This window comes from Hyaena hyaena, unplaced genomic scaffold (assembly GCF_003009895.1).
Source record: "Hyaena hyaena isolate Hyena2069 unplaced genomic scaffold, ASM300989v1 scaffold_285, whole genome shotgun sequence".
Lineage (NCBI taxonomy): Eukaryota > Metazoa > Chordata > Mammalia > Carnivora > Hyaenidae > Hyaena > Hyaena hyaena.
The window spans coordinates 621544-637164 of NW_024080917.1; the positions used below are offsets into that span (position 1 = coordinate 621544).

A 15621-nucleotide genomic window follows, 5' to 3' on the forward strand; every position below is an offset into this window, starting at 1 on the left:
CTGGGCTGTGAACACACGTCCCCAACGCGCAACCTCTTGGGAGCTCGCGGCAGCAGTTATGGGGATGCCGCCGACCAGACACCCTGGAGCAGGCCCCTCTACCGAGAGTCAGCGACGAGTCACACCCTGGGTGAGCTGCCAGACTAGACTTCCGGTTCTTTGCAGGCTCCCTGAGGCAAGCCCCCCCACCCAGGATGTGCAGGGGAGGGTCCCCGCACCGCGCAGCCCTCACCAGCAGCAGCAGACTGGGAACCAGGGAGGTGATGAGGTCCCACAGCAAAGCGGAGAGCCAGAAAGTAGCCGCATAAACGCCACTGATGAACTGGATGTCCTTGGCCTTCGTGGATCTCTCCTTGACTGTCAAGATGGAAAAGGAGCTGGACAGGAAAGCTATTCCGAAGAGCAAGTTGATAACAAGGTAGTGTCCTTTAAGGCTGCTGCGAAAGGACACGAGGGGAGAGGACGCCGCGTGAGCACAGCCGCTCACACCAGCCGTCCTTCACCGAAGCGGTTTGTAATCACGGCGGGAGGCAGACGAGAAGGAATAGGCGGCCAAGGGAGACGCGGTGTGGGCGGGACGGCTTTGCTGGCGCGGGACAGGCACACTTACTAGTACAGGACATCCTCCGAGGCCTCCAGGGCCGACCGGGGTTGAGGGTGGTTGGAAGCCGTGATGGAAGCCGCGGCCCCAGAGAGCAGCTTGAAGAGGAGGTTGTCCACCAGCGCCAGCGCCACGGCAGGGGAGTGGTATGCCTGGTTGTTGAACAGCGCAGTCACCGTCGTGTGGTTCCCCTCGTCCTCAAAGGAAGCAGCCACGACGTACTTGAAATCAAAGCCCTCGGGCTCCTCCTCTGCCTTTTCCAGGAGGAGGTCCTCTACCGAGTCTGCAACAGAGCAGGGCACCCCAGATCCTCACACCCTGGACCCCAGCCCCGCGCCTCCTGAGCGCCTCCCCCCCCCCCCCCCCCCCCCCCCCTTGACAGTGGGCTCCTCTGGACTCGGCTGGCCCTTCCGTTCCCCGCCCCAGCCTGCAGGGCCGCCTCCTGCCTGGGCCCACAGCCCCGGGCCTCAATAAAACTTCCCTGTAATTGACTGAAGCCGTGGTGGGAAAAAAAAGGAAAAAAGTCTTGTCATTTTTGCAGCTGACTTTTTGCCTGCACGGTGTGGCCCCAAGAAGCCCCTTGCTTCTTCCCAGTCACTCCTGTGTGCGTGGAGGACACACGTGGTCGCGCTGCAGCTCCCTGAACCTCACCGTGACCCTTGCTGCCCACGTAGCCTGCAGCCCCCAGTCTCCATCGGAACTCAGTGGTGCCTTCAAGGTCTGGCCGCACCGGGGACCCGCCTTGCTCCGTGCTGACAGGTGCTCCCCCGCGGTCCGGAACGTTCTCCACTTATTTCCCCTGCTGCAGGTCAGCCCCTGCTCACACCTCCAGCTCTTCCTCCGAAGCCTCTCTGCTACCGTCCCAGGCTGAGCTAGGTCACTACACATTGCAGCTGTGGTCACTTCTCCTACGACCTCCGGGCGCGGGGCTCGCTATGGGCTGGTGGTGACGCTGATCTTCCCAGTATGCTCAGCACACAGCACCACGGAAACACACGACCCACCTAGACCTCTGGGATCATCAGTGCTAAAGTGGCCCTCCTTCACAGCAACAGCAGCAACAGTAACCACGCTCGGGCGGGAGGCTCACAGTGTGGGCTGGGCCGGCAGACCCTGGGCAGGAGAGGGGAGGTTTCTCCTTCTCCCCATCTCCCCCACCTAGAAACCAAGGCTTGGGGACATAGGGTGCTGTGGTCCATTTGTGGGCGCCATTTTGCTCCACCATGTTCTGCATTTGATCTCTTCATTTAAAAATGTACCTTAACATTTTATTTCTAGTCAAGATAATACATGCATCTAATGTTTAAAACCGGCTAATCATACAAGACCCAGGATGAGAAACGGCAGTGCCCTGGCCTGCCCTTCGTTATCCCCAGTGCCTGCTCACCGGAGGCAACCACGCTCTCCATCCACTCAGCTGGCGTTTCGCTGGATGCCTAAAGGGCACATTTACCTATTGACGTCCTGTCCTGGAAGCCGGGACTTTGCTCCTTACCTCCATCCCCCTAAGGACTCGCCTCCTCTCCCCTCCCCTGGAATACATCAGAAAGTTGGTTAAATCAATCCACAGCTGAACCAAGTGCTATGTTATGGTAGGTTTCCTTTCTCGTACAGTCTCCCCCTGCCCTCCTGAGTTAATGTCCTGCCTTTTCACATGCGCTTAGTGATCTCTACCTCTTGTCACCAAACTCCCTCCGTAGACGTGGAAATCATCTCTCAGGACACATCACACACAGGAGGTAATTTGTCAGTTTCATTTTTGGACCTGCCGTCGTCCCCAGAAAGACACAGCGTGGCTGCATTTCTAGGCACCCTCCCCCTTTTCTGTCGTCTGGCGGTTGGGAGATGTTCTTTTGACACGTCTGGCTCTTCACCTGACTTCAGGGTGCACCCCCCACAGCCCCCGCAGCAGGCGCTGCTCTCCTGGGCCCCAGGCTTACTCAGGGTCTCCAGAGGTATCTGTTCCTCAGCCACGAGCATGTCTGAAAAATACTGTGAAAGCTGAGGACCCAGCCTGGAATTGGGAGAAATGTAGAATGGGACGATGGTTTGGCCGTACGTCTTTAGGCTCAGTTCCAGCGGCACGTTGCCCACGCTCTCGTCCAAGTCGAGGAGAGTGAGGCTTAAACTGGTGAGCAGCAGAGGCACCAGGACCTGTACCGTTAGCATCAGCAGCCAGTTGCGCCAAGAGTACAGGACCCTTTTCAGGAGCATGGCATAGAACTGTTGGCAGAGAAGGCTGAGCTACAATAAAGCAAAGGGGACACGCCATTAGCACGGCCACACAGAGGAGCTGGCCCACGGCTGCGTGGCCGCTGGCCCACCCCAGCTGCACCGTCTCCTGTTGGGTCTAACATTTTGATTATGCTCAAAATTTGCTTTGGCCTAGTGATTTGATTCACATTTACTGGCAGAAAAAGGAAGTCACAGGATGGAAAGATCTGGAAGAGTAGCCTGAATAGGTAGCAGATGTAAGCATGATATGATCTTTTTTGTTCAACCTGCCACATTATCAGAAACTTTTCGTTGATGAGGATGTGGAATGCCAGCGCTGGAGGTTTTTTTTTTTTTTTTTTTATGTTTTATTTATTTCTAGGAGAGAGAGAGAGAGAGACAGCATGAGCAGGGGAGGGTCAGAGAGAGAGGGAGTCACAGACTGAAACAGGCTCCAGGCTCTGAGCTGGCAGTCAGCACAGAGCCCGACGCGGGGCTCGAACCCACGAACCGCGAGATCATGACCCAAGCGAAAGTCGGACGCTTAACCGACTAAGCCACCCTGGCGCCCCAACCAGCGCTGGAGTTTTAATTTGGCATGACTTTTTTGAAAACAGATCCGCTGGATGAATACCATCTAATTTAACACGCATCTAGTCTTTACGCTACAAATTCCACTTCTAGTAATGTATCCCGTGGGTAAGTACACAGGACCCGTGCACAGCGTGGCCCCCTGTGGCACGGGCCATCTGTGGAAAGGGTGTGGTCACGTGCACTGATGTCCAAGACATACAGCTGGGCCTGGGGTGGGAGACCCCAGAGGTCAGTGTTGTGAGCTCCCCCTGGGCTCCTGGCTGGTGCTTCGGGAACCCGAGCAGGCAGGGCGCCCTCGAGCCTCAGGGCCAGTGTTCCTTGTGCGTGACTCATCCACCCAGAGCCTTTGTGGAGAGAGGCTTCGTGCTCAGGTTTGAGTCAGGCATTCTTTTTTTTTTTTTTTTTAATGTTTTGTTTATTTCTGAGAGAGAGAGAGAGAGACAGTGTGAGCAGGGGAGGGTCAGAGAGAGAGAGCGAGACACAGAATCCAAAGCAGGCTCCAGGCTCCAAACTGTCAGCACAGAGCCCGACGCAGGGCTCGAACCCACAAACCGTGAGATCATGACCTGAGCTGAAGTCGGACGCTTAACCGACTGAGCCACCCAGGTGCCCCAAGTCAGGCATTCCTAAGTTCCTGGCCCAAAATGAGAGTCTACCAAAGATCCCCGAAATTTCTCGCGTTGGACATGATGAAGGCCACATCCACCCAGAGCATTCGTCAAAAGGGCTGCTTTCAACTTGTCTGAGGTTGTGCCCTCAGAGATACCTCCTGGGAAGTCTCCCAAAGCAGAGCCTGGCCCAGTGGAGCCCAGATTAACTTCCTGCTGGGGCTGGAGAAGAGCCTTCTGGGCGGGGCAGGTGGCCTCGCTGGCATAGATGGCTCCCAGACCCTTTCCAACTCAGAGGCCCCTTCTGTACATGATTCGAGGGTGTGAGACAGTGGAGGCCATGTCTTCCCTACACCACGAAAAGCAGTCTCACTGTTACAGTCATGGCTTGTAGATGCCCGAAGCAAGACCATCTTGTAAGATGCACATCAGTATCTTTTTTTTTCAATAACAAAAGAACATTACAAGTTATCCATATATTTGATAAGGATGAAAAATCTTGGGGCGCCTAGGTGACTCAGTCGGTTAAGTGTACAACTTTAGCTCAGGTCATGATCTCATAGTTCATGAGTTCGAGCCCCGCATTGGGCTCTCTGCTCTCAGCACAGAGTCTCCTTTGGATCCTCTGTCCTTTCCCTGCTGTCTGCCCTTCCCTCCACCTCCCTCTCTCAAAAATAATAAAACATTAAAATAAATAAATCTTAAACTCCAGGTGATGGGATATGTGATCTATTTCACAGTGAAAGATGAAAACAGGAAGATTAAGTGTGCTTCTTTTTGACCGGTAGATTCAGTGCTTTTATTCTTTCTTCCTCTTGGTAAGAGGAAGGGCCAAGACCTTTTACTGTGACCTTTTCTGATACTTTCTTCCATGGGGTTCATCGTGGCCAGGAATCAGCAGCCTGCCGTTTCTGAACTGGACCCGGAACACGGTGTTTCCAGAACCTGGCGGGGCCTCCCGTGTGCCTGAGACCTGCACTTCTTGGCGGAATAGGGTGATTCTAATTCTAAGAATTAGCCCCACACCTGCCCTGGCACCCATTTGAAGCCCTTGCTCACCCCAGTGTTGGGATGGACTGGCAGGCCCGACCGTACGGAGAAGATCCTTGAGTGAGTACGTTTGATCCGGTTGACGGGAACCCTGCCGATCAGATGGTGAGACTGGATGGAGGGGATCTTGAGGGCTTGGATTTCTGTGCTGGAATCTGCCAACTTGTTCACCCTAAAACAAACCAGAAACAGAGAAAGAAATGCAAATTTGCAGAATCACATCTCACTTCGTTTTGTGTGGATTTAAAAAGAGAACATGACATAAAATTGGAAAGGAAAGGAAAGGAAGTTAGGACAAGAGTAATGAGGGCAGGGGTGGGGCACCTGGGTGCTCAGGCGCCTGAGCCTCCAGCTCTTGATTCAGCTCAGCTCATGATCCCAGGGTGGTGGGATCGAGCCCTGCATCAGGCTCCAGGCTGAGCACGCATGGAGCGTGCTTAAGATTCTCTCTCGGGGCACTCGAGGGGCTCAGTTGGTCGAACGCCTGACTTTTCATTTTGGCTCAGGTCATGATCTCACGGTTTTGTGGTTCAAGCCCCACATGAGGCTCTGAGCTGACAGTGGGGGTCCTGCCCGGGATTCTCTGTTTCTCCCTAGCTCTCCCTAGCTCTCTCCCGCTCGCACTGTCTCTCCTCTCTCAAAATAAACTTTAAAAAAAGATTCTCTCTCTCTTTCCCTTCCTCTGTTCCTCCTCTGTTAGTGTGTGCTCTCTCTCTAAAATAATTAATCAATTAATTAATTAAAGAATATTGAGAGAAAAGGAGCTGCACCCAGATGATATACTACTAGCAAGCATATTCTGGCTAGAAAGTTCTTTTTTAAATTAAATGTTTATTTATGAGAGAGAGAGACAGTGTTCATGCAGGAGAGGGGCAGAGAGAGAGAGGGAGACACGGAATCTGAAGCAGCTCCAGGCTCCAAGCTGTCAGCACAGAGCCCGATGCAGGGCTCGAACTCACAAACCGTGAGATGATGACCTGAGCCGTTGCCGGATGCTTAACCGACTGAGCCGCCAGGCGCCCCCAGAAAGTTCTTAAATAGGCTCTGAGTAAATATTGAATTAACTGACCAATGGCTTTTCCAAAGAACTGAGGCAATGTTAGCATGAATAGATTTCAGTACTTTCCTATACCGATGCCATATGTAAAGTAAGACAAAAATGAAATGTCCCTTAATAGCTACTTTATGAGCAAGACTCATAAACTGAAGTATAACACATAGCACTACAGCCCAAGGTCTTATTTTTGTTTGGCTCCGAGCTCAGAAAGGATTTTATGTTTTTAAATTAGATGGTTATCTAATTACCTACATAATATCCTTGATTATGCCACTAAACCTAGTAGCCTAAAACATGTGCTCTGTCTCTTCAAGAAGATGTTTGCTGAACCTCGCTCTAGGCAAAAAGAGGTATTCCTTTTTTTTTCCTTCCTAAATTGTTAGGAAGTCAAGAAACTTATTTTTATTCATAGTCTTCGGGTCGGTTATTCTACTCCTGGGAATGCATCACAACGAAACAGTGCAGTAAATTGTGGCTTGTTTTTCCTGCAGTAGAGTTCTGTAAAAGGTGGTGTAGGTCAGATTCTCCCCAAAGTCAGTAGCACAAAACAGCCATAAACACTTGCTGTCTCACACGGTTCTGTGGGCCAGGCATTTGGAAGGGGCTCGGCCAGGCGGTGCCGTCTTGGGGCCTCTTGGGAGGCTGCAGTCGAGCTCTGGGCCCGGCCTGCAGTGGTCTGAAGGCCAGACTGGGCGGGAGGCTCTGCTCCCAAGATGGTGCCCACATGTGGCTGGCCTAACAGCTAGCCCTGCGAGTGGAGTTCTGACAAGAATGTTTTAATTAACATGGATGATTTGGGTAAAAGTGAATAGCAACGGCGTGTGTCAGAACTTCACTCATGCATCCCTGAGGCGAGCCACACTTTTGTTGACTTGGATACTACTGTTCTAGTACTGGAAGAATATTTCCTCACGTTTTTGTGCTCTTCGTAATGAAATGGCTTGGGATAGGAGATACTTTTTGACTTAATTTGCATTATTAACATTTTCCCCATCACTTTCTTAATCTAGACAATCAACAAAATGATAAATTAAACCCCGGTGTATAAAGTATGGTTGATTTCAAGTTATTGACACAGCACGTCCATCATGCAGATTTAAGTAGATGTAAATAATCTTAAGAGCACTGATAATAGTAGAATGTAGCCAAATCATGATATCTTGTGTATTACCATTTATGACACTTCGATTTATAATTTATAGTTTTATAATTTCATTACAGGAAATATGTGTTCAGTTTTCTTTCCCTTCCCGAGACTGAGCTCCGAAAACACTCACAACTTCCTCAGTGGTGACAGCAGGTAAGGCATGTTCTGTTTTGTGAACAAGGTGACTTTTATTTTTATTTATTTATTTATTTATTTATTTTTAATATTTTTATTTATTTCTAGGAGAGAGAGAGACAGCGTGAGCAGGGGAGGGTCAGAGAGAGAGGGAGACACAGACTCCGAAATAGGCTCCAGGCTCTGAGCTGGCAGTCAGCACAGAGCCCGACGCGGGGCTCGAACCCACGAACCGCGAGATCATGACCCAAGCGAAAGTCGGATGCTTAACCGACTAAGCCACCCAGGCGCCCCAACGAGGTGACATTTAGAGAGGACCTGAGGATGAGGGCTGTTTGCCGAGAGAACCGTCTATGGGATTACAGGGCTGGAACTCCGAGGCTCCCCTCCCAGTCTCTGGGAGGGGAGGGGGCTGGAGATTGAGTTCAAGTGCCAGGGGCCAATGATTCAATCAATCAATTGTGCCTATGTAATGAAGCCTCCACAAAAACCCAAATGGGCAGAGAGCCCAAGAGGGCTTCCGGGTTGGTGACCGTGTGGAGGTGCAGGGAGAGCGCCGGCGTCAGAGAGCAAGGAAGCTTCACACCCTTGCCCTGCATACGTGTTCATCTGGCTCCTGGATCATGTCCCTTCTGATGAACTGGTAGGAAAACTGGTGTCAAGTGTTTCTCTGAGCTCTGCGGGCAATTCTAGCGAGTTAATTGAAGAGGGTGTTGTGGGAACGTCCGGTTGATGGCTGGTGGGTCAGAAGCACAGGTGACCACGTGAAGTTGTGACTGGGGTCTAGAATCGGGGAGTGGGGGCATTCTTGCAGGACTGAGCCCTTAAGCTGTGGCTTCTGATGCTGTTCTCTAGGGAGAGAGGGTCAGGATGGAGTTAACTGCTTGGGAGTGTGAAAACAAAACAAAACAAAACTGGGGCACCTGGGTGGCTCATGTCATGATCTCGTGGTTGGTGGGCTCAAGCCCTGTGGTGGGGCTCTGTGCTGACAGCTCAGAGCCCAGAGCCTGTTTCAGATTCTGTCTCCCTCTCTCCCTCCCTCTCTCCCTCCCTCTCCTCTCTCTCTCTCTCCCCCTCCCCCGCTCGTACTTGCTCCCTCTCAAAAATAATGTAAAAAAAACCCCACACTTTGGAATTGCTATCAGAATTATACTACTGTTTTTGTTGTGATTTATTTATCAGCTTATTCCATTTAATTTTTTTTTTAAATGTTTTATTTATTTCTAGGAGAGAGAGAGAGAGAGACAGTGTGAGCAGGGGAGGGTCAGAGAGAGAGGGAGTCACAGACTGAAACAGGCTCCAGGCTCTGAGCTGGCAGTCAGCACAGAGCCCGACGCGGGGCTCGAACCCACGAACCGCGAGATCACGACCTAAGCGAAAGTCGGACGCTCAACCGACTAAGCCACCCAGGCGCCCCCATTCCATTTAATTTTTTTTTTTTAATGTTTTTTTTTTAATTTTTTATTTCTAGGAGAGAGAGAGACAGCGTGAGCAGGGGAGGGTCAGAGAGAGAAGGAGTTACAGCCTCTGAAACAGGCTCCAGGCTCTGAGCTGGCAGTCAGCACAGAGCCCGACGCGGGGCTCGAACCCACGAACCGCGAGATCACGACCTAAGCGAAAGTCGGACGCTCAACCGACTAAGCCACCCAGGCGCCCCCAGCATTCTTGATAATTTAATAATTGGCCCTTGTGAGCCAAGAAGAGCCAGCTCCGGCACACCTCTGGCAGGGGACTCAACTCCTTGTTGGCTGTTGCCAAAAGGCCTCAGTTCCGGGCCGTGTGGACTTGTCCCTGGGGCCGCCGGGGTATCCTCCCAGGTGGTGGCTGGCTTCTCGCAGCCTGAGCGGTCCAAGACAGAGACCAGAGCTGTCGCGTCTCCTGTGAGCTGGCCTCGTTAGTCACTCCGTCAGTTCTGCACCACCTTGCTGCCTCTGTGGCGCGGCCCTATTTACCCCGCGACGGTGAGCCGGGCAGGCTCTCCCTGTGCCGAGACCCGCCTCTGCTCTCGACCAGACTGTTTCTCCTGGACTTTTCTAGGCTTTCTACTTGTCCTTGCTTTAGCTTGTCTACAGATTGGGGAATATTGGTGAGCGTTATCAGGATTCGCGTGGCCTCTCTTTGCGGCGTCAGCTGGGACCCGAGGAGGGTGTGTGGGGAAGGGCAGGAGCCGCACGGCATTTCACCGTGATAGTTTCTTTGGCCCTGTGAAATGTTGTGGCATAAGGCTGTATTTTGAATTTTTCTTCCTCATTCACTTTCTGCTAGTAGGATTCTTTTGGTGAGGGGGCTATTTAAGAAAACAAGACTGTCATGTATTAAGACTGATTTTCAGGAAGGAAGGGAGGGGAGTTTTCTACTGCGGGAGATTGGCACCCACCACACCCCGGCGTCTTCGCACAGATGAAGTGCAGACTAAGAGGCGGTCCGAGGGCTTCCGCTCTGCGGTATATGGTCTCTAACTGACCCTCCAAACCCCACCGCCTGGTGCTCACACTCTATCATAATCTTCCTTGTTCTTCTCCCAGTTTTACTGAGATATAATTGACATATAACCTTGTGTAAGTTTAAGGTGTACAACATAATGAGCCAATATATGTATATACTGTGAAGCCATCACACAGTGAAGCTCAGGTAACGTCCGTCACTTTACAGACTTAAAATATCTTTCCTTGTGGTGAGAACTTTTAAGATTTACTCTCTTACTAACCGTCGAATATACAATAAATACAGTGCTGTTAACTACAGTCACTGTGCTCTACTTACTTATCTTGTAACTGGAACTTTGTACCTTTGGCGCCCCTTCGCCCAATTCCCTTACCCCACCCCCACCCCCGGCTCCGGCCACCACAGATCTGTTCTGTTTCTGTGAGTTTGGTTTCTTCCAGGATTCCACGTGTAAGAGAGATCATGTGGGATTTGTCTTTCTCTGTCTTATTTCACCGAGATCATGCCCTCAAGGCCCATTTATGTTATTGGAGAAAGCAGGATTTTCGTCTTTGTTAATGGGTGAATAATATTCTACTGTGGGGTGTGTGTGTGTGTGTGTGTGTGTACAGTGTGTAGAAACTTTTTAGTTTGATGTGGTTCCACTTGTTTATTTTTGCTTTTGTTGCCTGTGCTTCCCCGCTCCCCCTGACTGTGAGCTGGACCTAGTGACTCACTTCTAACGAGCAGAGTAATGTGATCAGATGTCACTTTCAAAACGGGGCAGAAAAGGACTAAGTCTTCCTTCTCGGTCATGGTTTCCCTTTTTCTCCTTCTCCGCTCACTCACCATGGAGGGGGGGATGCAGTTGCCACGTCACGAGGTCACTCAGCAACTCGGGAAGAGGTCACCGGCGATGCATGGAGGCGGATAGATGCCGGGGAACTGAGGCCAGCCAACAACCATGGCAGTGATCTTGGAAGAGGGCCTGAGCCTCCAGACACCACAGGCCTGGCTCACAGCCTGACGACCACCTAAGAGGCCCTGGGCCGGAACAGACTGTGCGCCTGCTCCTGGACTCCTGAACCACAGAAACTGTAAGGTGATAAATGTTTGCTACTTCCAGGCTTCTGCATTGTAGGGAAGTGTGTTATGTAGCAAGAGATGATCAATACAAGCCCCCCAAAAGTGGGGGGTATAACAAACATGAGACGGGGACAGGTAAAAATCATGTCCAGGAGGGGAGGAAAGAGAGAGTGGATGAGAAGGAACGCATTGCAGAGATGTTGGTCGAGAATCTTCCAAAACTGCCAATACCAGCAGATCGCTTCAAATAGCGCAATTGCTTCAAAACAAAGCAAAACTGGATGAAATTAAAATCAGTGTGTTACCTCTAGGAACGCAGAGAACAGGCAGATAATCATATTTTTGAAAGATACTGGAGATTCGTACGCCACAATTAACAATCAGACCTTAGTCACCAAACACAAAAGACCGCACCCAGCCGCTGAAGAATGCGTAGAACATAGAAAAATTTACAGAAATGGAGGGTGAGTTGAGCCACGGACTCAAGCATTTTGAAGGAAGGAGGCTATACAGAGTATGTACTCGGACCACAACGAACTTAGGTTAGAAATTATGTGCATTAACAAAAAAGGCAAAATGAGGCAAGAAAACATTTTTTAAGTGTATTTATTTTTTGAGAGAGAAAAAAAGGATGTGCATGCATGAGGGCGGGGTGGGGGACAGAGAGAGTGGGAGAGAGAGAGAATCTCAAGCAGATGCCCCGCTGTCAGCACAGAGCCCTACATAGCTAGAACCCACGAACCGTGAGATCATGACCTGAGCTGAAATCAAGCATCAGATGCTTAACCAACTGAGTCCCCCGGTGCCCCTGAACAAGAACATTAAAAAAACCCAAAAAAACTCCTTGAGTTTGGAAGTTAAGAATACAGTTCTACATAAGCCACAGGTCAGAGTGGAAACCACAACAGAAAATTAAACATATTTCTAACTGAATGGGGAAGGAAACACTACATACCAATTGACTGTGCAATGCAGGCACGTGGAGCGCCAAGGGAAATTTATATCTGAGATCCGTGGCTGAATATACGTATGGCTGAAAATAAACTATATAAAAACTCATCTTACATGACGCTCTTCTGCCTAACAAGTCGAGGACGTCCCCCCCCCCCACTTCAACTTAGTGTTATACCGAAGCCCCTCTCAGTGACATAAGCAAAAGGCATGAAGACCGGAAAACAGGAAGTAACACTGTCTTTAGATGACATGATTATTGTATCCCAAATACTAAGGAAACCAGCCCAAAATTGTTTGAACTACTGAGTGAGTTAAGTAATACCTCTAGCTCTAAATAATTTAAAAAAATAATAATTTCCAAATCTGCAGCAAGTGACTGGAAATGAAATTTAGAGATCCATTTCCGTACCTTCAAAAAAAGAGAAACACATGGGAATAAGTTTAATAAAAGATATGCAGAACTTCTGGAAAATGCAAGAGATGGCTTGTAAAAATTAGAAACGATTCCCAAATAAATGAGGCTGTGTCAAGTACCCGTGGATTGGAACAGTGCATGTTGGAAAGATGTCCATTGTCCCCAAATTAAGCTATATGTTCAACCTGGTACCAGTCATTTAAGGTCCCAGCAGGTTAGAAAAAAAGACTATACTTTAGACAGTTTTAGGTTTGCGGAAAAACTGAGCAGAAAGCACAGAGTTGCCGTATACTCATTCTCTCCCCTGCTGCCCACTTTTCCCCACTGTTCACATGTCGCGTTAGCGTGGAGTGTCTACTGTCACTCGAGAGCCGGGTTTCCAACAGGTTCTTTTTATTTTTTAAATAGAAACTGACAAGTTTATCTTGAAATGTCCATGTTGACACAAATGACCCATATAATAGCCAAAACCATCTTCAAAACACAAAACTGGAGGAACTTTCTACTACCTGACTTCAAGATGTCCTTTGTAAAGCGGCAGTAATCACGACCGTGCGGGGTGGCATAGGCCAGAATACGGGGACGTAGAAACTGACATCCACAGGACAACTGAATTTTGGTGAAGACTTCCAAACAATTAGTGTGGAAGGGAGTCTCTTCCCAGATGGTTCCATCATGACTGGATACCCACGTGCAAGAAAATAAACCTCAGCACCTGGAGGGCTCAGTCGGTTAAGCGTCCAGCTTCGGCTCAGATCGTATCTCACGGTTCCTGAGTTCGAGCCCCATGTCGGGCTCTGTGCTGACAGTGTGCAGCCTGCTTCAGATTCTGTCTCTCTCTCAAAATAAATTAACTTTTAAAAAAAGAAAAAAGAAAACGAACCTCAACCTCTTGTCCCACGGTACAGGAAAGTTAACGCCAGGTGGGTCACAGATCTAATGCGGAAGCTAACGTGGTAAAGTTCCTAGAGGAAAATGTAGCAGAATGACTTTGTGACCTACGGGTGGGCTCTGAGAAGAGGAACAGGCAAGCCGCAGGCTGGGAAGGACACTACCCGACAGAGGACCCGTACCCAGAACACGCAGGAACTCCAGCAGCTCAGGAAGAAAACTGAGCTGGAGGTTTGGTATTTACGCACCTTTTGGTATGTTTGTTATGCTTCAGTAAAAACGTGATTATTTAAGAGAACTCAGCGAAAGTGTGGAGCCAAGGATCTAAAACCGCTGACGAGGGAAGAGGTGACCCGGGTGACACATCGGAGGGTGTTACCCGGTGCGCGGCCCCGGGAGACCAGAGGGCCGGAGCAGGTGCCAAGGAAGGGCCAACGCACACGGCGCACAGAACGAGATGACCTGACGCCTGTCCTCTGGTGAGAGAAGAAACACTTGTCCTGCGGGGAGCAGCGGAGGCACCGTGGGAGCGGGCGGTGGCCGGACGCGTGCGAACCCATGAAAGACATTCCCTCCGTGGCCGGAAGTCCATCAAATGTCAGGCAGGGTAATTAAAAAGAAAACCGTACTGAGACACACCATGGTCTAGTTGCATAACATCAGAGGCAAAGTGGCCCGATTTCTTTCAAAGGCAGAAGGGATAGACCTGCCGTCCATGTCCAGCTGCACGAGTAGAGGCTGCGAAGTAGCATTTTCAGCACATTGAGAGAAAATTGCTTTCAATCTGCTGAAAATAGCCTTCAAAAATGAGAGGACTGAAATCATTTCCAGCCCCCCCCGCCCCCAAGTGTGTTTGGCATGCTCATAAAGGTGCTAAAGGCTGCGGTCAAGACTGTACTGTGGGCAGGACAGTTATCTCACAGGAGAAGAGAACACAGAGGCAGGTATATATGCACGTGGGTTTACATGACCATTGGCTTCCTCTAACAGCAATGATACTGTCTTGTGGTGTTGAAAAACAAGAGAGAAAATATACACTCTATATAAGCTGGTGATGGTGGGATATGTGCGTGCCTCAAGGTCATGGCATTTTCCAGAAGCAGAGTAAAGATATTAATTCACCTACGTGTGTGTGTCTCAAGATCTAGGCTGCACTCTAATATCATACAGTAAGAATGTATACTTTCCAACTAGTGTAGGAGAGGAAAATATAGCATCAGGAAAAATAACCCAAAAAAGGGAAGAGAAAAAGCCAGATAGACTAGTGGAAAATATCCAATAAAACTATGGATATAAAATTTAACGTATCAGTAACAATACTTGCAAATAGTCTACACGGTCCAGTCAAAAGACAGATATTGCCAGACTGGGTCAAATAATACTTACCTGTTCCGATCGCCCTTCTCTGGCCTCGTTTGGTCTTCTGGGAGGCTTCCCTAGGGTGCCCCTTCAAGGCCTTCCTAGAAGCCAGCCTGTGTCCCTGCTTCATGACCGTCAGATAAGACCGATCGGCCAACCCCCCAGAGCTGGATAACCCGGCAGAGTCAGGGTCATCTGTTACTCCTGGTCAACAGCACTCCAAGTGATACGGTGTCTTTTTTGTGCCCCCCCCCCCCCCCCGGAAAGCGGTGCTGCATCAGGGGCTCTCTGTTAGCCAGCACCCTCTCACCAGGGGTCCTAGTGAGAGGCTGGCCGGCCACGCAGCACGGGCGCTCCGACGAGGAGCCAAGCACGGGGCCACGGGGAGATGCCTGACGGCTTCGCCCTGACTTACCGAATGAAGACCTCCTCCATGGTGGTGACCGAGGCCCCGTAGCTGGCGATCCCCAGCTCTGCCTGCCTCCTTTCCAGCTCGGTGAACAGAGATGCAAACCTGGAAGGGAGGAGAGGTTTAATTCCTCACGGGTGCAAGGGGACCTCCGTCCGCCATCGCTGACACCCTGCGCTTTCCACAGGACGAACGGTGGAGGCCGTGGACCCAAGACGGTCCTTGTTCAAATCCCCACGTAGTCACCCTGTAGCTTCAGGACTCTGAACTTGAACCGGTGAGGCTGAGGGTTTTTTACTGGCATTTACTCCGGAATGTTTCTGTGAGGATATGTGGAGCACACACCTAGCACGTCGTGCGACTCTCAGCCTATCTCTTTCATGCTATTTCCGGAGTGCTCACGAAGGGCCAGGGGCCGTTGCAAGCTTCTTCCCACGTAGGGGCTCCCTCAGTTGTCTCAACAGCTCTTTGAAGACCGTGCTGAGAGGTGAGGTAACTTCCCCAAGACCACACAGCAGAGACAGGCCGCAAACCCAGCCTTTCTCTCCAAAGACAGTGAGCGCCCTTTTTTTTGTTTTTTCCTACTGTTTCACCAAATGAGGAAAGGATCTAATTCTTAAAGGCCTGCTGATATCGAACCCTTCCTTATTCACACACGAATGAATCGTGGCTTTTTG

General features: G+C 50.2%; 1 protein-coding gene across 1 annotated transcript in view; it reads right to left on the reverse strand.

Moving 5' to 3' along the window:
- Positions 1 to 15621, reverse strand: part of LOC120241547 (ATP-binding cassette sub-family A member 17-like) — a 95804-nt gene that overhangs the window by 19983 nt on the left and 60200 nt on the right. Inside the window, exons 19-22 of the mRNA XM_039246764.1 lie at positions 5077 to 5239; positions 2476 to 2845; positions 611 to 884; positions 233 to 437 (exon numbers count right to left, since the gene is read on the reverse strand). Of these exons, the coding sequence (XP_039102695.1) occupies positions 233 to 437; positions 611 to 884; positions 2476 to 2845; positions 5077 to 5239 (1012 nt within the window). The remainder of the gene's footprint in view (positions 1 to 232; positions 438 to 610; positions 885 to 2475; positions 2846 to 5076; positions 5240 to 15621) is intronic.